Source organism: Procambarus clarkii, chromosome 16 (assembly GCF_040958095.1).
Source record: "Procambarus clarkii isolate CNS0578487 chromosome 16, FALCON_Pclarkii_2.0, whole genome shotgun sequence".
NCBI lineage: Eukaryota > Metazoa > Arthropoda > Malacostraca > Decapoda > Cambaridae > Procambarus > Procambarus clarkii.
The window spans coordinates 30,348,130-30,371,944 of NC_091165.1; the positions used below are offsets into that span (position 1 = coordinate 30,348,130).

The 23,815-nt window shown below is 41.2% G+C and overlaps 1 protein-coding gene across 3 annotated transcripts in view; it reads left to right on the forward strand.

The window, feature by feature from the left end:
- Positions 1-23,815, forward strand: part of LOC138349450 (mediator of RNA polymerase II transcription subunit 31-like) — a 119,763-nt gene that overhangs the window by 62,915 nt on the left and 33,033 nt on the right. For all 3 annotated transcript variants that reach the window (XM_069325417.1, XM_069325416.1, XM_069325418.1), the window contains exon 2: positions 6,188-6,271. In XM_069325417.1, coding sequence (XP_069181518.1) covers positions 6,188-6,271 — 84 coding nt within the window. The remainder of the gene's footprint in view (positions 1-6,187; positions 6,272-23,815) is intronic.

Genomic DNA, 23,815 nt, shown 5'->3' on the forward strand with positions numbered 1-23,815 from the left:
TCGTCGACCTCACCAGTAATAGACTGGAGAATCTCGTCTTCACTCATCACACCATACCCTGGGTCATTGGCATCTTGTTCAAGCCAATTAACCACATCCTGTATTTCTAAGTTTTTGCCGGCATTTCTAAACATTCTATGGATTTCATCTGTAAATTCTTCAAAATCCATTTCTGCATCCTCCTCATTTCTGACCGTAGACGTGAGGAGTTTTTTCCAGGAATTTTTCAAAGTTGATTCCTTTAATTCACTCCACACCTTGGCCCAGTTATAAATGGCTTCCTTGATTGTATAGTTCTTCAAATTCTGAAGTTTTTTAGCCCTGTTATCCACACCGAGTTCAATATCTTCCGGAAGAGGCAAAACCACCAAAACTTCATTCAGCATCTTTTTGGTGTACAATCTCTTCGTGGCAAATAACTCCCTGATCCATAGGCTGAATGAGAGAGGTTGTGTTAGAAGGAAGTGCCATACATGTTATCTTGCCATCTTGTGAGGTTAATGTGTCAATTTTGGGGTGGGCAGGTGCATTATCAAGCAGTAGCAAAGCCTGAACTTTGCTTGGCCTTACTTTGAGTTTCTTAACTTGATAGGCACGAACTTCCCTGCAGAATACGTCATGAAACCAGGAAAGAAAGATCTGTGTAAACCATGCATTTTGTGAGCTATAATAATTGACTGGCAGTCTGTCCAAGCAATGTTGCAAGACTCTTGGTTTCTTAGATTTGCCAACAATTGCACACGTGATTCTGTCTGTGCCGTCGGTATTCGCACACATCATGGCTGAGAGCCTGTCCTTGCAAACCTTACGTCCTGGCACACAACCCTCACTCCTCATTGCTAGAGTTTTTTCTGGTAAACTCCTCCAATACAACCCAGTTTCATCTGCATTATATACCTGGTTGATACCTGGTTGATGGGGTTCTGGGAGTTCGTCTACTCCCCAAGCCCGGCCCGAGGCCAGGCTCGACTTGTGAGTCGATATATATTTGATACGAATATATATTATTTGCCACAATGTATTCTCTTAATTTCTGTTTAAATGGTTCTACACTGCTTTCATCTGCACTTAATTTTTCACCGACAATTTTCCTCTTCACAATATTGTGCCTACCCTTGAACCTTGCAACCCACCCTTCACTTGCTTCGAAATTCTTTATTCCAAGGCTTGCAGCAAACCTGCTTGCAGCATTTTGTATTTCAGGGCTGCGAATTATCACGCCAGCTGTGCGGTGCTGAGCAAACCACTTGTACACAGCCTCATCCAACTGCACATGCGTCTAAGTTCTCAGTTTTTCTACCACAACCTCTGCTAGTGCTTGCACCTTCACTTTCACAGGTTGAAATGAATTTCATATGTTTCTCTTTTTGTTTCCTTATATCAGAAACAGTACTAGTGCCTATATTAAATTCCTTGGCAACACTTGAGGTTGACCGGCCATGTTCACAAAGTTGTATAACACGTAGCTTGTCCTTAAGTGTTAGGACAACCTTCTTCCTCTTAACACCTCCAGAACGATTCATGCTGCTACCAGACATAGTCTTAGCCAAAAATGTTCAAAGTTACTATGAAAATAAAAAAGTTATTTAAAAAAATATTTCACTAATAGTGCGGCACTGTGGTATAACACGAGGGTAGAGAGCACATTGCTTGACCAGGCCGGGATGGGTCAAGTAGGGGCAGGGAGGAGGCACGTTACGTAAGCCGCCAGGAGGGGAAAAAAAAAAAAAATGATGGAAACTTCAGCCTGTGTAAGTTGTTTTTGCGAAACTTGTATAGTATTTTCTATTACATAATTACTAGTATTTCTTTTGATTTTGGCTATGATGAACTGTTCTAAAATCGATGGTAATTCCTGTACTGTAGTGTATAGGTCGCTCCACATCCCCCCTTATACCCCCAGGTGGTCCCTCCCAACGCTCCTCTCTCTCCCGACACCACCCACACACCCCACCCCCACCTACACCATGCGCCTCGATTCACGGGCAGACGGGATTAATACCGTACGGCCTGCCTCATGGTTTCATATACGGACAAAGCCATTATTATCCGGGCGACTGTCCGGATAGTGTAACATTGGCAAAAAATTAACCGGGTCCCCAAAATTTTATCCGACCAAACTAGCTTTAATCCGGTCCCTGTGGCTATTTTGGCCGGATATTGTGATAACTTTATCCGATCACGATTTTGGCCATATTAGGGCGTTTTCCGGATGTTTGAATCCCGGATAATCGCGGGGTTACAGTACTGTACTTTGTTTAGTGGATTTTGGCTGGGAGATTTTTCAGGCAGGTCTATTATGCATGGACATATTGGATTTGTTTTGAGCAGTACTGGTTGTTGCAGTGTTGTTGCCTCTTGTAATTGTAGCCCTGATTTGGAGTGTAATTGTACCTGTGACTCTGGTATGTAAATACATAGCTATTTCAGCCAGTTCCAATTCCTCTCTTCCAACTTCTGAAACCTCTTTCTTCTGGGTCTAAAAAATTATTTGATTTTACTCCAAAGCTATTTTCCTGTTAACACTCTTGTGTAATGTTTTGTCTCTCATGAGTGTGTCTGGGCATCTGAGATCATAGCATTTTCTCTACTCAAGTGAGGTTTTGCACATGTCTGGATGGAAATGCAGTACTTGTGTGTTGCCCAATTTGACATTTTCCCTTCCTAAGGATATTTGGACATTTTCTGGGATGAGGGACGCCTCATTCTAATTCCCTTTCTGTTTTCTGAATGTCTGTTTTTCTGGTCTGTATCACGGTCTGTTGTAGTGTGTGTACCTGTTGAGCTCTCAGTGCTCTGTTACACTTCCTTGTCTCCTGTTATCTTTATCTGGGCGTACTGAAACAGAATTTACAATTTCCTGAATTTCTCCTTCAGTTACATCCCTTCTGACAGCTTCAGCTCGTGCACTAATATTGTTTGTTTCTCACTCTTCCTAGATGGCTGCTAGGCTTTCAGTTAAGGACACTTTTTGGTCATGACCCATAGTATGTAGTTGTTTTCAATATATTCCAAACTGGTATATCATTGTTGCATACCTTGTGGTAATTCCCTGGATCAATGTACCTGCAGCCCAAAGTAAATGTCCAGCTATGAGGCCCTAGATACTGTTCATGTCTATACAAAATAAATGGATATATTCTTACATGTATGTAACAAATTCCCGTTGTTTCGGTCTTTACTGTATTTATTGCAGTGACAAGTTCATTTGTTTTTGGCTGTATTATTTTTCTTTGCTGTTTGTCTTGTATGCTTGATGGGGGGGGGGAGCTACTTCACAGTTGCGAAGTGTAATTACTTAAGTGTAGTTACAGGATGAGAGCTACACTCATGGTGTCCCATCTTCCCAGCACTCTGTCATATAACGCTTTGAAATTACTGAGTTTTGGCCTCCACCACCTTCTCACCTAACTTGTAAAAACCGATTACAACTCTGTGAAAGAAAATTTTCTTGCTTCTTCAGCAGCTTTGTTTAGTTAGTTTAAATTTGTGACCTCTTTTTCTTGAAATTGATAAGAAAGTATTTCACCATCCATGTATTTTAAAAGCAATTCTGAAATTAGAAATTGTAGCATAGGCTCCTCGTACAATGTTCTTTGTGTTCCTCGGGTAATTTTTTCTCTATCTTGAACCACCCCTAGATCTCCTTTATCAGAATTCTTTAAAGATTTCTCAATTTATAGGTGGTGTGGGGTCTCTGTTCTCCTATTCCACATTCCACAACATAGCATTTATTAACATTAAATTCCATTTGCCAAGTGGTGCCCCATACACTTATTTTGTCCAGGTCTTCTTGAAGGGCATGACAATCATCTAAGTTTCTCATCTTCCCTATTATCTTAGCATCATCAGCAAAAATGTTCATATAATTCTGTATTCCATCTAGTAGATCATTTATGTAGACAATGAACATCACCGGTGCAAGAACTGAACCCTGTGGTACTCCACTCGTGATATTTCTCCAGTCAGATACATTGCCTCTGATTACTGCCCTCATTTTTGGCAGAAAATTTTTCATCCATGTTAAAAGCCTACCTGTCACTCCAATATGTTCCAGTTTCCAGAACAACCTCTATGTGGAACTCTGTCGAAAGCCTTTTTTTTAGGTTCTGATAAATGCAGTCACCCCAACCATCTCTTTCCTGTAAAATCTCTGTGGCTCGATCATAGAAACTGAGTAAATTCGTTACATAGGCTCTTCCAGACCAAAAACCATACTGTCTATTATTATATTTTTTTATCCAGGTGTTCTACCATTTAGTTTTAATTATGTTTCCAATATTTTGATTTACACTTGTCAATGATACAGGTCTATAATTGAGCGGGGGGGGGGGGGAAGGGGTCTTCCCTGCTGCAACTTTTGTAGACTGGAACTATATTAGCCTTTTTCCGCATATCTGCTAGGACTCCTGTACAGAGGAATGCCTGAAAAATCAGTTGAAGTGGAATGCTGAGCTCAGGTGCACATTCTCTCATAACCCATGGTGAAACTCCATCTGGACCAACTGCTTTGTTCTTACAAATGCTCCTTTAGCATTTTTTCTACTTCATCTTTAGACACCTCTATGTGCTCTGTTGTTCCCTGGAATTTTTATTGGCTGGTTCTTCGAAGATTTAATTTTGCACAAACCCACTTTGTAACTTTTCATTTAATGTTTCCACACATTACCTTTTAATTTTCTGTGAATCTGTTTCCCATTTTCAACCTCTGGATATTACCCTTTACCTGCAAGTTGCTGTTGATGAATTTATAGAATAGGCCTGGTTCTGTTTTACATTTGTCCACTATCCTTTTCTCAATTTCTTTCTGCCTCCCTCCTTACTGCTATGTAGTTGTTTCTCACTTTTGTATCCCTGGTATGTTTGGGGGTTTGACCTCTTCCTATATTGATTCCATTTTTGAGTCTTTTGGTCTCTGGCCCTCTCGCAATTTCTGTTGAAGCAAGCCTGTTTCCTAGTTCTGCATCTCTGATTTTGTAAAAAAAAAATTTGTGCCTTTATCATATATTTAACAAAACTGGACATACATCTCATTTACTTCCTTGCCTAACAGCAAGTCTTCAACTTCATTTTCTTCCAGATTATAATGCATTGCATACTTTATTCCCAAAGGACATGGTCACCTTTACCTAAGGAAGGAAGGTACTGAATGTCAAATATCTTTTCCTCTTTCCTGGTGAATATAAAATCTAACATGGAGAGAACATCCTCTTCCCTCATCCTCGTAGTTTGTTTAATGTGTTGATACACAAACGTTTCCAGGATGAGGTTTACGAATCTACAGGACCAAAAGTCCTCTGTTCTAGCCCAGTTAAGCCCTATGTGTATGGATTTCAAGTTGTAGTCACCGACTACCAAGTCGTGATTTTTCTTTATCCGCTCTCATTATAATATCTCTCATTATTGTTGTAAGACCCTTTCATTTATTATCCAGCTCCTCCATTGTCCATGAAGAGATACTGCTTTTTGTGGGCTGAACCTGCTTACCGTGGGGCCGCAGAGGATGCTCCCACACCTGGACTACTACTGTGGCTCCTAAAAGTGTACAAGGGTTTTGTGTATGACAAGCTCTTGTATTACATTACTTGCTATATAATGTTGCACTTGTATAGTATTAGCAATCACTATGCAAGACCAATTTGTCTGTCCTTATTATCTCAAACACTACATAGCTGCATGTTTCAATATAGATGTGGTGGTTTGTCATACATTCGTGGCTTGTCATTCAGTCATGGTTGTAGCTTGTCATCCTGTATTACATGTTGTTCAAGTACTCGGATATTTCGTGTATGTGATATCATACTATATTTGTGTATTGTAACAAACATTTCTGGGGTAAAGAGCTAAGTTTCCTAAAAAGATGTAGGAAACAGGTCATCAAAGGTAAAAATATATATTATTAATTATTAATTGAATTTATCTGATAATAACTACAGTTTGTTCTATATTTTTATTTATGCACAAAATTGAGCATGATTAAGTAAAAACTGCATTTTTTTCATGAAAGTAAAGATTCACAAAGAATAATTTATATTCCTAAGAAGTGTTCTTCTGTATTCACATTTCCATGTCTTCTTACAGTACTAAGAATATTTTCCCATTTTACTTTTTCCATTGTATTTTGAGATAAGATATTATGTGAGAAATAGCTGCTCGTGAAGAATCATTACATGTTTTTCATTTGCAGGTGAAAGCGAGGATGGGCAGCGCTTGAGGTTACAGATAGAACTGGAGTTTGTCCAGTGTCTGGCTAACCCCAACTACCTTCTCTGTAAGTGGCTTCACTTTACACATTATATTTGCATGTTTTATTATCGTACTGTTATAAGTGGTGTGTGTGTGTTTCATGTTTAACCCTTCCACTGTGTGTGTGTGTGTGTGTAATTACCTAAGTGTAGTTACAGGATGAGAGCTACGCTCGTGGTGTCCCGTCTTCCCAGCACTCTTTGTCATATAACGCTTTGAAACTACTGACGGTCTTGGCCTCCACCACCTTCTCCCCTAACTTGTTCCAACCGTCTACCACTCTATTTGCGAAGGTGAATTTTCTTATATTTCTTCGGCATCTGTGTTTAGCTAGTTTAAATCTATGACCTCTTGTTCTTGAAGTTCCAGGTCTCAGGAAGTCCTCCCTGTCGATTTTATCAATTCCTGTTAATATTTTGTACGTAGTGATCATATCACCTCTTTTTCTTCTGTCTTCTAGTTTTGGCATATTTAATGCCTCTAACCTTTCCTCATAGCTCTTGCCCTTCAGTTCTGGGAGCCACTTAGTAGCATGTCTTTGCACCTTTTCCAGTTTGTTGATGTGCTTCTTGAGATATGGGCACCACACAACCGTTCCATATTCTAACTTTGGCCTAACAAAAGTCATGAACAATTTCTTTAGTATATCGCCATCCATGTATTTAAATGCAATTCTGAAGTTAGAAAGCATAGCATAGGCTCCTTGCACAATATTCTTTATGTGGTTCTCAGGTGATAGTTTTCTATCTAGAACCACCCCTAGATCTCTTTCTTTGTCAGAATTCTTTAAAGGTTTCTCACATAATTTATAGGTTGTGTGGGGTCTATGTTCTATTTCACATTCCATAACATGGCATTTATTCACATTAAATTCCATTTGCCAAGTGGTACTCCATATACTTATTTGTCCAGGTCTTCTTGAAGAGCAAAACAATCATCTAAGTTTCTTATCCTTCCTATGGATAGGAAGGATAAGAACCATTTGCCAATCTTAGCATCATCAGCAAACATGTTCATATAATTCTGTATTCCATCTGGTAGATCATTTATGTAGACAATGAACATCACTGGTGCAAGAACTGAACCCTGTGGTACTCCACGCGTCACATTTTCCAGTCAGATACATTTTGCAAAATTTTGTATACATCTCATTTACTTCCTTGCCTAGCAACAAATCTGTCCAATTATACCCATGAAAAAATGTCTAAGTTCCCCATAGCGTCCTCTCTTGAAATCGAGTTTAACAACTGTTTCAATGTCCCCATTCTCTACTAGATTATATCGCATAGCGTATTTAATGTCCAAGAGGACGTGATCACTCTTTCCCAAGGGAGGAAGGTACTGGATGTCAAATACCTCTTGTTCTTTCCTGGTGAATACTAAATCCAGTACTGACGGTACATTCCCTTCCCTCATTCTTGTGGCCTGCTTGATGTGTTGATACATGAATGTCTCCAAGATGAGGTTTACATATCTGCTTGTCCATATGTCCTCTGTTCTTGCCTCATAGGCCTCCCAGTCTGTTGCCTTAAAGTTGAAGTCCCCCAGTACCAACAATTGGGATTTATCTTTGTCAGGTCTTATTATAATCTCTCTCATGACCATTATGAGGCCCTCTCGTTTGTCATCCAGTTCTTCCTTTGTCCATGTGTTGCTTGCTGGTGGGCTGTAGGCATTTAAAATTATGAGCATATCATCTTGATTCCAGACATGCAATGCCATTATGTCAATATCTCGAGGGTTTTCAAATATTAACTCTTACCTTCAGGTGTTCTTTCACCAACACAGCCACTCCTCCTCCTTTCCCAGTTTTCCGGTCACGTCTCCAAACCGAGTAGCCCCTTGGGAATACGACCTCATTTAAAATATTTTCTTCAAGTTTCGTCTCTGTTAATGCGACAATATCTGGGACTTTGAGCTGAATTATATCCTTCAGCTCCAATATTTTTGATCTCACTCCATCTATGTTGGTGTATACTATTTTCAGGAACATGTTCCCCTTTCCCTTTGTTCTTTACACCCCCTTCCTTTAATGATTTTGTTGCTTTGTCTTTATGTACCATTTTGCAAGCTTTCCAATCCCTGTCATTTTGTAGAATAATGAATTCCTTTCTTCTTCATTTCTATCCCCATTTAGATATTTAGCTTCAATGAGGTTCATTTTCAGCTTTTCCCTGTCCTCTTTTGAGAGGTCTTGTCATATTGACCAAAGTTTGCCATCCTCGTCACATTACAATTTTCTGGTATTCCGAAGCACTTCTGTCATATAGTAGTAGGCATCCTTCAGTCTCGGGAGACTATGGAGTTGCGCCCTAGTTGTCAATCCTGGTGCAGCGTCTGGTGTGACTGATGAGGCCAATCCGAGAGTGGCAGTCCATCCCACACCGAGCACAAACGAAGTCCGATTCTGGTCTGTCTTCCTGGTTACCGGCTTTCCTTCTCTGTCTCTTTGCCTCCGATTCCTTGGCAAGTGACTCCTCGAACTTGGAGAGACCTCGTTGAACAGACTGCCTCCAGGCTGAACGGTCTGCAGCCAGTGTCTCCCATATAGCGAGATCGACGTCCATGGCTTTCAGGTCCCTTTTGCATACGTCTTTGTACCGTAGCTGGGGCTTGCCTACTGGACGCTTTCCCTGCCTCAGCTCTCCATACAGGAGATCCTTGGGGATCCTGCCGTCGCCCATTCGCACAACGTGCCCGAGCCAGCGCATTCGTCTCTGTTTCAGCATTGTGTACATGCTGGTGATTCTTGCTCTCCCCAAGACGTTGTTGTTTGTCACCTTGTCCTGCCAGGTGATGTCCAAGATGTGTCTAAGGCAGCGCATGTGGTAGGCATTCAGCCGTCTTTCCTGACGGGCGCGGAGTGTCCAAGACTCACTGCCATAAAGGAGAGTGCTCAGGACACAGGATCTGTAAACCTGAATCTTAGTATACTCAGTTAGCCTATTGTTGGCCCACACTCTCTTTGTCAGTTTGGACATGACAATATACTGTCATATACTTCACTCCATTAAACGTCACCCTTAACGGGCGATTTTTGTCTTTCTCATATTTTCCTATCCTCCTAAAATCACTGACATGCTCCTTTGAATTTATGACTTCTCCTAATCCTACTATTTTTTCTATGATTTTCTCCTCTTCTGCTGCTCGGTCCACCCTAGATGAAATTTCTTTCTCTAAACATCCAAAAATTATTATGAACTTACTTCTGTTTACAGTGTTTTGTACCAGTTTACTGTTGGTTGCCAGTTCTTTCCTAATTGCTTGTCTAAGATCTACTTCTTGTTTGTCATTTCTGGTTTTGACTTCCGAACACACTTCCTTGATTGTCTCTCTTTTCCTTTACAACTTGTGCATGTGTCTCTTATTTCTTCTTTATACTTTTCTAGTGCTTTATTAGCCTCCTCTATTTGAATTGCCAATGAAGTTTCTTGTTGCATCTCCTTGCCCAACTCCATGCTAGCCCTCAGGGTCCCTGTTTGTGTGTGTGTGTAATTACCTAAGTGTAATTAATTAAGTGTAGTTACAGGATGAGAGCTACGCTCGTGGTGTCCCGTCTTCCCAGCACTCTTTGTCATATAATGCTTTAAAACTACTGACGGTCTTGGCCTCCACCACCTTCTCACTTAACTTGTTCCAACCGTCTACCACTATTTGCGAAGGTGAATTTTCGTATATTTCTTCGGCATCTGTGTTTAGCTAGTTTAAATCTATGACCTCTTGTTCTTGAAGTGCCAGGTCTCGGGAAATCTTCCCTGTCGATTTTATCAATTCCTGTTACTATTTTGTATGTAGTGATCATATCACCTCTTTTTCTTCTGTCTTCTAGTTTTGGCATGTTTAATGCTTCTAACCTCTCCTCGTAGCTCTTACCCTTCAGTTCTGGGAGCCACTTAGTAGCATGTCTTTGCACCTTTTCCAGTTTGTTGATGTGCTTCTTAAGATATGGGCACCACACAACAGCTGCATATTCTAGCTTTGGCCTAACAAAAGTCATGAACAATTTCTTTAGTATATCGCCATCCATGTATTTAAATGCAATTCTGAAGTTAGAAAGCATAGCATAGGCTCCTTGCACAATATTCTTTATGTGGTCCTCAGGTGATAGTTTTCTATCTAGAACCACTCCTAGATCTCTTTCTTTATCAGAATTCTTTAAAGATTTCTCACATAATATATAGTGTGTGTGTGTGTAATTACCTAAGTGTAGTTAATGATGAAAGCTATGCTCGTGGTGTCTCATCTATCCAGTACTGTTGTATAACGCTTTAAACCTACTGACGGTGTTGACCACCACCACCACCTCCCTTAGTTTGTTCCAACAGTCTACCACTCTGCAAAAGAAAATAATCTAATTTCTGGGGGGAGCCCTGTCGGCTCCCCGGAGCTTTACCAGGCTGATATGCTAATGTCAGACTTTGGCATCAGTCATGTGTATGGAGTTCTAGGGCCTACCGGGGACCACGACCAGAACCTGGCCCCCTCAGAGAGGTAAGGGGAGCAATGGCCTATAGAAGCCCCCGTGTGGTAGGAAGCATTCTATGTCTGACATCGACCGGGTCAAGCATCCAGAAAGGTAAGCATTCCAAAACAAACCCCTATTGTGGTGAAAATTGCTACCTAAAGCCGAACTAGTGGATAGAACTCAACAGAAAACAAGGAAACTAGTATGACGTCATACGTCACCGCGCCGCTGTCTGCGCAGCTCCCCCCTCCCCGGGAGGGGGAAGGGGGAGCCCCAGATTAGTATTCCTTACCACCCTGTCCACAGCTGTGATGCGTGCGCATGCGCTCTCTCTTTCTCTTTCTTACTCTTTCTCTTTCTTACTCTTTCTCTTTCTTACTCTTTCTCTTTCTTACTCTTTCTCTTTCTCGCTCTTTCTCTTTCTCGCTCTTTCTCTCTCTCTCACTTTCTCTCTCACTTTCTCTCTCTCTTTGTCTCTTTCTCTCTCTTTCTCTTTCTGTCTTTCTCTCCCTCTTTCTCTCTCTTTCTCTCCCTCTTTCTCTCTCTTTCTCTCCCTCTTTCTCTCTTTCTCTCTTTCTCTCTTTCTCTCTTTCTCTCTTTCTCTCTTTCTCTCTTTCTCTCTCTCTCTCTCTCTCTCTCTCTCTCTCTCTCTCTCTCTCTCTCTCTCTCTCTCTCTCTCTCTCTCTCTCTCTCTCTCTCTCTCTCTCTCTCTCTCTCTCTCTCTCTCTTTCGCTCTCTCTTTCTCTGTTACGGCCCTACTGGGATGCAACCGGGTTCTTCTCTGATGGTAGTAGAGTTTGGGAATCCGGCCCCAAGTTAGTAGAGGCTTTCAAGGGGCTTGTTCCGTAATGCAAGTCAAAGCTATGAAGGAAGGTACATTGAAGACAAGTATTCTGATTTATATATATATATTCCCACCACCATAATTTAAAGTCATAAAAGGGAATTATTACTACACAATATACAATGAGGTCTCCCTCTCTGAAGACGCTTAACACTCGGCGATGCTTCTTCTAGGTAGCCCTGGTCTCGGCTTCCGTGGCTCGCAATGAATCCACGATAACTCTACGACGAATCTACCCTGGCCACAGGCCAGCCAAATCACAGTCCCACTGGGTGCCCCGTCGTGATGGCCTTCAACCACAATCCAGCCTGTAGCTGGCTGGTACCGGTCAGCCTCGCTGTCAGGCCACTCCACAACTAATACTAGGGTTGCGAGCCCTAGGCAGGAGCCTCGTGTGACCCGCTGATCACTCTCCTCATTAAGCACCACAGTGGCTAGTCTCTTCCACCAGCCAGCGCCAGATAAGGCGATTTCCGACACTGCCACGCCTCAGGCAGGCGTGACACTCTCAACAGAGTTCGTCCGGGGGTGGCTCACAGCTTCTTCAAAGCAGACTCACAAAGAGACCTTGGCTGCCTTGGGTAGACTGATCCATCGTCCAACACAGCAGTCCCAGGTCGACTCTGCAATCAGACACGTCATTAATACTGGGACGCTTCACTCACAAGCTTAGACAGAAACGTCCACCTCTTCACTCCATAGATGGCGTTCACTGTCTAGGCGCCACCTCACCAGAGGTCAGCAGCGGCTACGTCACGAGCTGACTAGGACAGGAATCCGACACTTATTGCTGGCCTATCCTGTCACCACTAGATGGCGTCGTCCATTTGGAGTGGGTTTCGGGAGCGGACTCACAGATGGCGTTGTCATCAGTGCTCCGTGCTCCGACGCTGGACTCGAGTCCGTAACACACACACACACGCACACATGCATGCACGCACGCACACACGCATGCACGCACGCACGCACGCACGCACGCACACACGCATGCACGCACGCACGCACGCACACACGCATGCACGCACGCACACACGCATGCACGCACAAATGTAAAACAGAACCAGGTCTATTCTATAAATTCATAAACAACAAATTGCAGGTAAAGGATAATATTCAGAGGTTGAAAATGGGAAATAGATTCACGGAAGATGAAAAGGAAATGTGTGAAACACTAAACGAAAAGTTCCAAAGTGTGTTTGTACAAAATGAAATCTTTAGGGAACCAGATACAATAAGAATTCCAGAGAACAACATAGAACACATAGAGGTGTCTAGAGACGAAGTGGAAAAAATGCTCAAGGAGCTCGGTAAGAACAAAGCAGCTGGCCCAGATGGCGTTTCACCATGGGTTCTGAGAGAATGTGCATCTGAGCTCAGCATTCCACTTCACCTGATCTTTCAGGCATCCCTGTGTACAGGAATCGTAGCAGACGGGTGGAAACAGGCTAACATAGTTCCAATCTACAAAAGTGGCAGCAGGGAAGACCCCCTCAATTATAGACCTGTATCATTGACAAGTGTAATAGTGAAAGTATTGGAAAAACTAATCAAAACTAAATGGGTAGAACACCTAGAGAGAAATGATATAATATCAGACAGACAGTATGGTTTTCGATCTGGAAGATCCTGTGTATCGAATTTACTCAGTTTCTATGATCGAGCCACAGAGATATTACAGGAAAGAGATGGTTGGGTTGACTGCATCTATCTGGACCTAAAAAAGGCTTTCGACAGAGTTCCACATAAGAGGTTGTTCTGGAAACTGGAAAATATTGGAGGGGTGACAGGTAAGCTTCTATCATGGATGAAAAATTTTCTGACTGATAGAAAAATGAGGGCAGTAATCAGAGGCAATGTATCGGAATGGAGAAATGTCACAAGTGGAGTACCACAGGGTTCAGTTCTTGCACCAGTGATGTTTATTGTGTACATAAATGATCTACCAGTTGGTATACAGAATTATATGAACATGTTTGCTGATGATGCTAAGATAATAGGAAGGATAAGGAATTTAGATGACTGTCATGCCCTTCAAGAAGACCTGGACAAAATAAGTATATGGAGCACCACTTGGCAAATGGAATTTAATGTTAATAAATGTCATGTTATGGAATGTGGAATAGGAGAACATAGACCCCACACAACCTATATATTATGTGAGAAATCTTTAAAGAATTCTGATAAAGAAAGAGATCTAGGAGTGGTTCTAGATAGAAAACTATCACCTGAGGACCACATAAAGAATATTGTGCAAGGAGCCTATGCTATGCTTTCTAACTTCAGAATTGCATTTAAATACATGGATGGCGATATACTAAAGAAATTGTTCATGACTTTTGTTAGGCCAAAGCTAGAATATGCAGCTGTTGTGTGGTGCCCATATCTTAAGAAGCACATCAACAAACTGGAAAAGGTGCAAAGACATGCTACTAAGTGGCTCCCAGAACTGAAGGGCAAGAGCTACGAGGAGAGGTTAGAAGCATTAAATATGCCAAAACTAGAAGACAGAAGAAAAAGAGGTGATATGATCACTACATACAAAATAGTAACAGGAATTGATAAAATCGACAGGGAAGACTTCCTGAGACCTGGAATTTCAAGAACAAGAGGTCAGATTTAAACTAGCTAAACACAGATGCCGAAGAAATATAAGAAAATTCACCTTCGCAAATAGAGTGGTAGACGGTTGGAACAAGTTAAGTGAGAAGGTGGTGGAGGCCAAGACCGTCAGTAGTTTCAAAGCGTTATATGACAAAGAGTGCTGGGAAGACGGGACACCACGAGCGTAGCTCTCATCCTGTAACTACACTTAGGTAATTACACATGCATGCACGCACGCGCACAAATTCAAAAGGTGACACCCCTAGGGTCAACACTTGTAGCAGAGGAGCTCCAGCATATTTCAACAATCCTAAGTATTGTAGTACAGGTTGATGGTAGTGAGTGGTGTCCCAGAGAACATAAAGGTATAGTGCTCTTGAAAAATAGGTGAGATAACAGGAAAGTGCTAAGGGAAGTGAAAAATCGGATGAGAAAAAGTTGCCCTAGTGTTTACAGTGCAGAGAAGAACATTCAAGATGGCCACTGGCAAGGGGAAAAACAAAACAGAGCTTGATTTTGAGGGATTCAATGAAGAAAGCATTGATATTAGTAGTCTACATAACAAGTTGGTAAATTTAGATACTATAGTGAACTCTCATGTAGAAATAATTAGTAAATTGAAAGAAAGTAATGACCATTTGAATAGCAAAGTTTTATGTCTTGAGGGTTTAGTGAAAGACTTGCGCAAGGATAAGAATCAATTGGAAACAAATTGCAAAGCCATGGAAGAAGAAAATAAACTCTTAAAAATAGCTTTGGAAGAAGTTAAAGTAAATTTAAACATAAATGACTACAATAGGTTAGGCAAGGAAATTCAACAGGAGAAACAGCTTTTGTCAGCACAGATGGAGGAAGTTACACAGGGAATAGAACAGTGCAAGAAAGATATGCAACTCACTTATGCACAAGTGGCCAAGGAGAAGGAAAAAATAGAAGCAGCAGTAAAGGAAGTCAAACACTGCAGCAACCAAGATAAAACAAACATTAGGCTAGAAGTGAGGAAAGAATTGGCATCTAACCCGAAGTTGGTGCAAAACACAGTTGATCGGAGTAAGTCCCTGATCATTTTTGGCTGCAAAGAAAAGGCGATAACATCTAGGTCAGAAAGAGCTGTAGAAGAAGCTAAAGTAGTAGATAAAATTGTTGGCCTCGTGGAAGGTCTTACAAACAGAGAGAATGTGTGCGACTACAGGAGAATAGGCAGGTACGTAAAAGGGAAAGATCGACCTTTGAGGATCACCCTAAACGGTGCCAAACAGATGGAAGAAGTACTAAGGAATGCTAGAAAATTGCAAAGGGATGAGGATGGGAAAGGGTGGTCGTTAAGACGAGATCTTTCAAAAGAAGATACCTTGAGGCTACCTTGAGGTGCTTCCGGGGCTTAGTGTCCCCGCGGCCCGGTCGTCGACCAGGCCTCCTGGTTGCTGGACTGATCAACCAGGCTGTTAGACGCGGCTGCTCGCAGCCTGACGTATGAGTCACAGCCTGGTTGATCAGGTATCCTTTGGAGGTGCTTATCCAGTTCTCTCTTGAACACTGTGAGGGGTTTGCCAGTTATGCCCCTTATGTGTAGTGGAAGCGTGTTGAACAGTCTCGGGCCTCTGATGTTGATAGAGTTCTCTCTCAGAGTACCTGTTGCACCTCTGCTTTTCAACGGGGGTATTCTGCACATCCTGCCATGTCTTCTGGTCTCATGTGGTGTTATTTCTGTGTGCAGGTTTGGGACCAGCCCCTCAATTATTTTCCACGTGTAAATTATTATGTATCTCTCCCGCCTGCGCTCAAGGGAGTACAGATTTAGGCTCTTTAGTCGGTCCCAGTAATTTAGATGTTTTACTGAGTGGATTCTAGCAGTAAAGGATCTCTGCACGCTCTCTAGGTCAGCAATTTCTCCAGCTTTGAAAGGGGCTGTCATTGTGCAGCAGTACTCCACTCTAGAGAGCACAAGCGTTTTGAAAAGTATCATCATCGGTATAGCATCTCTAGTGTGAAAAGTTCTTGTTATCCAACCTGTCATTTTTCTTGCAGTTGTGACGGCTACTTTATTGTGTTCTTTAAAGGTAAGGTCTTCCGACATGAGTACACCCAGGTCCTTTACATTGCCTTTTCGTTCTATGTTATGATTTGCCTGCGTTTTGTACGTGGTTCCTGTTTTTATGTTTTCAATTTTTCCGTAGCGCATGAGCTGAAACTTATCCTCGTTGAATACCATATTATTTTCTGTAGCCCATAGAAAGACCTGATCAACATCTGATTGGAGGTTTGCCGTGTCCTCTATGTTGCCAACTCTCATGAAAATCCTAGTGTCATCTGCAAAGGATGATACAGTGCTATAGGTTGTGTTCTGGTCTATGTCCGATATGAGGATGAGAAAAAGTACTGGAGCAAGCACAGTACCCTGGGGGACTGAGCTCTTCACGGTTGATGGGCTGGATTTTATTTTGTTGACTATTACACATTGGGTTCTGTCAGTCAGGAAATTGTAGATCCATCTGCCTATTTTCCCGGTAATTCCTTTTGAACGCATTTTATGTGCAATAACACCATGGTCACATTTATCAAAAGCTTTTGCGAAATCTGTGTAAATTACATCAGCGTTTTGTTTGTCTTCCATAGCATCTAATGCCATATCATAGTGGTCCAGCAACTGCGACAGGCAAGAGCGCCCTGTTCTGAAACCATGTTGTCCGGGGTTATGGAGATGCTGTGATTCCATGTATTTTGTGATCTTACTTCTTAGCACTCTCTCAAAAATTTTTATGATGTGCGATGTTAGTGCTATCGGTCTGTAATTTTTTGCCTCTGCCTTATTTCCTCCTTTATGGAGTGGTGCTATCTCTGCTGTTTTTAGTATGTCAGGGATAACGCCAGTATCTAGGCTTTGTCTCCACAGAATGTGAAGGGCCTGCGATAGTGGTTTTTTACAGTTCTTGATGAATATGGAGTTCCAAGAATCCGGGCCTGGTGCAGAGTGCATATGCATACTGTTTATGGCTTCTTCAAAATCTAGTGGGGATAGGGCGACGTCTGATATGTGATTTGATGTTGGTATCATATCCATGAAAAATTCATTTGGGTTATCAATCTTTAGTGCATTTAATGGCTCACTGAAAACAGAGTCGTACTGCTTCCTCAGTAACTCGCTCATTTCTTTGTTGTCATCTGTGAAAGTTCCATCTCCCTTTCGCAGGGGCCCGATACTAGATGTGGTTTTTGATCTTGATTTTGCATAGGAGAAAAAATATTTCGGATTTCTCTCTATTTCACTGATGGCCTTTTGCTCTCTTTGCCTCTCCTGGGTTTTGTATGATTCTTGTAGCTTGAGTTCAATTGTTTCTATTTCTCTACCTAACCTTCTTCGCCGTTCTTGAGATAGGGTGCGACTCTCAAGTTGTTCCGCGATTCGTTTTCTTCGCCTATATAAGGAACGACGTTCCCGTTCCAATCTGCATCTCTTTCTCTTTTTTCTTAGGGGTATGCGGTTTGAACATATTTCTAGTGCTACTGAGCTTATTTTTTCCAGGCACTGGTTCAGGTTTGCATTTCCTAGCTGTTCTTCCCAGTTTATTTCTGTGAAGTCCTGGTTTATTTGCTCCCAGTTTATCCGTTTATTATTGAAGTTGAATTTGCTGAAATCTCCTCCACCGGGAATCTGGACTGGTTTTGGAGGTCCATTCCCCATGGTTGTCAGTACCTCAATTAAGTTGTGATCTGAGTAACAGGTATTTGTAATCATTATGTTCCCGATCAACTCATCATTATTAGTGAAAATGAGGTCCAGCGTGTTCTCCTTCCTAGTTGGTTCTACTATTTGCTGGTTTAAGGCAAACCTATCGCACATCCGTAGCAGGTCATTTGCATGTGCCTGCTCATTTAGGCTACTTCCTGGTATTCTTTCTGATATTACTGTATTAGCCAGGTGCTTCCATTTCAGGTGCCGTAGGTTGAAGTCCCCAAGCAGGATGATGTTCGGAGCTGGATTTGTGAGGTTTTCCAAGCAGTGCTCTATTTTCATTAGTTGGTCTTTAAACTGCTGAGGGTTTGCCTCCGGTGACTTATATACAAGGACAACAACTACATTTAGGATCTCTATTTTGACTATCAGCACTTCCACCATATCATTTGAGGTGTTTAGCAGCTCAGTACAGATGAGTGTGTCTTTGATGTAGAGGCTGACCCCACCCTGAAGCCGGTGTTTCCTATCACATCTGAAGAGATTGTATTCTGGGATCCATATTTCACCATCAAGGTAGTCCTTTGTGTGAGTTTCCGTTAGGGCTGCAAACACTGCATTTGCCTCATGAAGGAAACCATCTATAAAATGAACTTTGTTGGATTTGCGTGTTTTTATACCCTGGATGTTGGCAAATATAAATGATGTTATCGTGTTAGTGGAAGTGCTGGATGCTTTAATTGGTGTTAATATCTGAGGCTCTGGTAAGGAGGCCACTGTGTTTGCGTCCTCTCTAGCATTTGACCGAGTTGGTGGTAGAGTCTGGTCATTTTTAGCCATTCTTCTCCTCCTCCTCTTGCTAAAAAAGATAGAGAGAAGCTGAAACTGAACCTTGCCGAGGCAAAACATTTAAATGAGAGCAGGAATGAAGAAGAAATAAATTCTTTTTTCTACAAAGTGATAGGGGTAGGCAAACCAACAAAATCAATAGAGAGAGGGGGAGTGAAGAATAAGGAGAGGGGGAACAAGTTCCTGAAGATTGCATACACCAACATAGATGGAGTGAGATCGAAGATACTGGAGTTAAGTGATGTAATACAGCTGCAGACACCAGACATTGTTGCACTCACGGAGACAAAACTTGAAGATGTAATTTTAAATGAGGTCATATTCCCAAGGGGCTACTCAATTTGGAGACGGGACAGAAAAATTAGGAAAGGCGGTGGCGTTGCTGTTCTGGTAAAACAACACCTAAAGGTGAAGGAAATAATGCAACCCGTTCTCGCAAATTTAATAAGTCAATATTGACTTATTAAATATGTGCATAGGTGACATACTTAACATAATAGATACCCTTAAAAAAATTCATAGAAAACACCGACCTTACCTAACCTTGTTAGTATCTTAAGATAAGCATCTTATTGCTTCGTAATTACAATTATTACCTAACCTATAATAGGTATAGGTTAAGTAATAATTGTAATTACGAAGCAATAAGATGCTTATTTTAACCTACTAACAAGGTTAGGTATGGTCGGTGTTTTCTATGAATCTTTTTAAGGGTATCTATTATGTTTAGTATATCACCTATGCACGTAGTTAATAAGTCAATATTGACTTTACGAATTTGCGAGAACGGGTTGAATAATGACTGCCAATCCACAAGAAGTTGACATAATAGCACTAGAGATCTGCTATGAGGATGATAAACTAATGATGATAAATGCATATAGTCCACCGCCAAGCAGCACATGGTCAAAGGAGGAGCTAGAAAGTAAACGTGAAGGTCTTATAACAATAATGAGAGAGATTATAGCGAGAGCGGATAACGATAGATCACGACTGTTGATAGTCGGTGACTTCAACTTGAAATCCATAGACTGGGAAGCATATGAAGCTAAAACAGAAGATTTTTGGACCTGTAAATTTGTAGACCTCATCCTGGAAACATTCTTGTATCAACATGTTAAACAAGCTACGAGGATGAGGGAAGGGGACGTTCCCTCCATGCTAGATTTGATATTTACCAGGAAGGAGGAAGAGATATTTGACATTCAGTACCTTCCTCCCCTGGGTAAAAGTGACCATGTCTTTTTGGGAATAAAGTATGCAATGCGTTATAAGCTGGAAGAAAATAAGGAGGTTGAAGCAGTTGAAAAACCAGACTTCAGGAGAGGACATTATGGTGACCTTAGAAATTTTTTTAGTGAGTATAATTGGACAGACTTGATGCTAGGCAAGGAAGTGAATGAGATGTATGGCAAGTTTTGTGAAATATATGATAAAGGCACAAAAAAATTTATACCAAAACAGAGATGCAGAACTAGGAAACAGGATTGGTTCAATAGAAATTGCGAGAGGGCTAGAGACCGAAAGACACAAAAATGGAAAAAATACAGGAAGAGGCCGAACCCCCAAACATACCAGCGATACAAAGATGCGAGAAACAATTACACGGCAGTGAGGAGAGAGGCAGAAAGAAATTTTGAAAAAGGGATAGCAGATAAATGTAAAACAGAACCGGGCCTATTCTACAAATTCATAAACAACAAATTGCAGGTAAAGGATAATATCCAGAGGTTGAAAATGGGAAACAGATTCACGGAAAATGAAAAGGAAATGTGCGAAACATTAAATGAAAAGTTCCAAAGTGTGTTTGTACAAAATGAAATCTTCAGAGAACCAGACACAATAAGAATTCCAGAGAACAACATAGAGCGGATAGAGGTGTCTAGAGATGAAGTGGAAAATATGCTAAAGGAGCTCGGGAAGAACAAAGCAGCTGGCCCAGATGGCGTTTCACCATGGGTTCTGAGAGAATGTGCATCTGAGCTCAGCATTCCACTTCACCTGATCTTTCAGGCATCCCTGTGTACAGGAATCGTAGCAGACGTGTGGAAACAGGCTAACATAGTTCCAATCTACAAAAGTGGCAGCAGGGAAGACCCCCTCAATTATAGACCTGTATCATTGACAAGTGTAATAGTGAAAGTATTGGAAAAACTAATCAAAACTAAATGGGTAGAACACCTGGAGAGAAATGATATAATATCAGACAGACAGTATGGTTTTCGATCTGGAAGATCCTATGTATCGAATTTACTCAGTTTCTATGATGGAGCCACAGAGATATTACAGGAAAGAGATGGTTGGGTTGACTGCATCTATCTGGACCTAAAAAAGGCTTTCGACAGAGTTCCACATAAGAGGTTGTTCTGGAAACTGGAAAATATTGGAGGGGTGACAGGTAAGCTTCTATCATGGATGAAAAATTTTCTGACTGATAGAAAAATGAGGGCAGTAATCAGAGGCAATGTATCGGAATGGAGAAATGTCACAAGTGGAGTACCACAGGGTTCAGTTCTTGCACCAGTGATGTTTATTGTGTACATAAATGATCTACCAGTTGGTATACAGAATTATATGAACATGTTTGCTGATGATGCTAAGATAATAGGAAGGATAAGAAATTTAGATGACTGTCATGTCCTTCAAGAAGACCTGGACAAAATAAGTATATGGAGCACCACTTGGCAAATGGAATTTAATGTTAATAAATGTCATGTTATGGAATGTGGAATAGGAGAACATAGACCCCACACAACCTATATATTATGTGAGAAATCTTTAAAGAATTCTGATAAAGAAAGAGATCTAGGAGTGGTTCTAGATAGAAAACTATCACCTGAGGACCACATAAAGAATATTGTGCAAGGAGCCTATGCTATGCTTTCTAACTTCAGAATTGCATTTAAATACATGGATGGCGATATACTAAAGAAATTGTTCATGACTTTTGTTAGGCCAAAGCTAGAATATGCAGCTGTTGTGTGGTGCCCATATCTTAAGAAGCACATCAACAAACTGGAAAAGGTGCAAAGACATGCTACTAAGTGGCTCCCAGAACTGAAGGGCAAGAGCTACGAGGAGAGGTTAGAAGCATTAAATATGCCAAAACTAGAAGACAGAAGAAAAAGAGGTGATATGATCTACATACAAAATAGTAACAGGAATTGATAAAATCGACAGGGAAGACTTCCTGAGACCTGGAATTTCAAGAACAAGAGGTCATAGATTTAAACTAGCTAAACACAGATGCCGAAGAAATATAAGAAAATTCACCTTCGCAAATAGAGTGGTAGACGGTTGGAACAAGTTAGGTGAGAAGGTGGTGGAGGCCAAGACCGTCAGTAGTTTCAAAGCGTTATATGACAAAGAGTGCTGGGAAGACGGGACACCACGAGCGTAGCTCTCATCCTGTAACTACACTTAGGTAATTACACTTAGGTAATTACACACGCATGCACGCACGCACACACACACATACTGCATTAACAGACAAGGTAACAAATCAGGAGGAGCAAATCAAGGAACTAGTGAAAGAAAATGAGGCATGGAAAGTGAAGTGTGGTGACTTTGAAGAAATAAACAAGAAGATAGACTCATATGGTGAACAACTCCAAGCAAGCTTAAGGGCTAACATAGAGTTAGGTAAGGATCTCCAACTGGAAACTTCACTGACAACTCACATAGAGGAGGTGAATAAAGAACTAGAAAAGTATAAAGAAGAAATAAAAGCGACATATGCTGAAGTTGTAAAAGAGAAAGAGACTATCAAAGAAGTGTGTTCGGAAGTCAAAACCAGAAATGACCAACAAGAAGCAGAAATTAGGCAAGCAATTAGGAAAGAACTGGTTACCAACAGTAAACTGGTACAAAACACTGCAGATAGAACTAAGTCCATAATCATTTTTGGATGTTTAGAGAAGGAAATTTCATCTAGGGTGGACCGAGCGGCAGAAGAGATGAAAATCATAGAGAAAATAGTAGGTTTAGGAGAAGGCTCAAAGGAAAATGTCAGTGATTTCAGAAGAATAGGAAAATATGAGAAAGAAAAGAACCGCCCCTTAAGGGTGACGTTTAATGGAGTGAAAAACATGATGGAAGTGCTAAGAAATGCCAGGAAACTGCAGAGTGATGAGGTTGGCAAATTTTGGTCAATAAGACAAGACCTCTCCAAGGAAGACAGAGAAAAGCTGAAAATGAACCTAATTGAGGCAAAACGTCTAAATGGGGATAGAAATGAAGACAGAAATTCTTTTTTTTTTGCAAAGTGACAGGGACTGGAAAGCTTGTGAAATGGTACATAAAAACAAAGCAACAAGATCTGTAGTGGAAGGGGGAGTAAAGAGCAAAGGAAAAGGGAACATGTTCCTGAAAATTGTATATACCAACATAGATGGAGTGAGGTCAAAAACTTTGGAGTTGCAAGATATAATCCAGCTTAGGATCCCAGATATTGTTGCATTATCAGAGACGAAACTTGAAGGAAATATAATAAATTAAGTCATATTCCCAAGAGGCTACTCAGTTTGAAGACGTGACAGGAAAACTAGGAAGGGAGGAGGAGTGGCTGTACTGGTGAAAAAACACCTGAAGGTAAAAAGAGTTAATATTTGAAAACCCTCGAGATATTGACATAATGGCATTGCAGGTCAGGAATCAGGATAAGCTGATAATTGTAAATACCTACAGCCCACCAGCAAGCAACACGTGGACAAAGGAAGAACTGGATGACAAACGAGAGGGCCTCATAATGGTCATGAGAGATATTATTGTACAAGCAGATAAAGATAAATCACGACTGTTGATACTGGGGGACTTCAACTTTAGAGCAATAGACTGGGAGGCCTGTGAAGCAAGAACGGAGGACTTTTGGACATGCAGATTTGTGAACCTCATTCTGGAGACATTCTTGTATCAACACATAAAGCAAGCCACAAGAATGAGGGAAGGAGATGTACCGTCAGTACTGGATCTAGTATTCACCAGGAAAGAAGAAGAGATTTTTTACATCCAGTACCTTCCTCCCTTGGGAAAGAGTGATCACGTCCTGTTAGACATTAAATATGCTTTAAGATATCATCTAGAAGAAAATGGGGACATTGAAACAGTTGATAAACTCGATTTAAGGAGAGGCAACTAT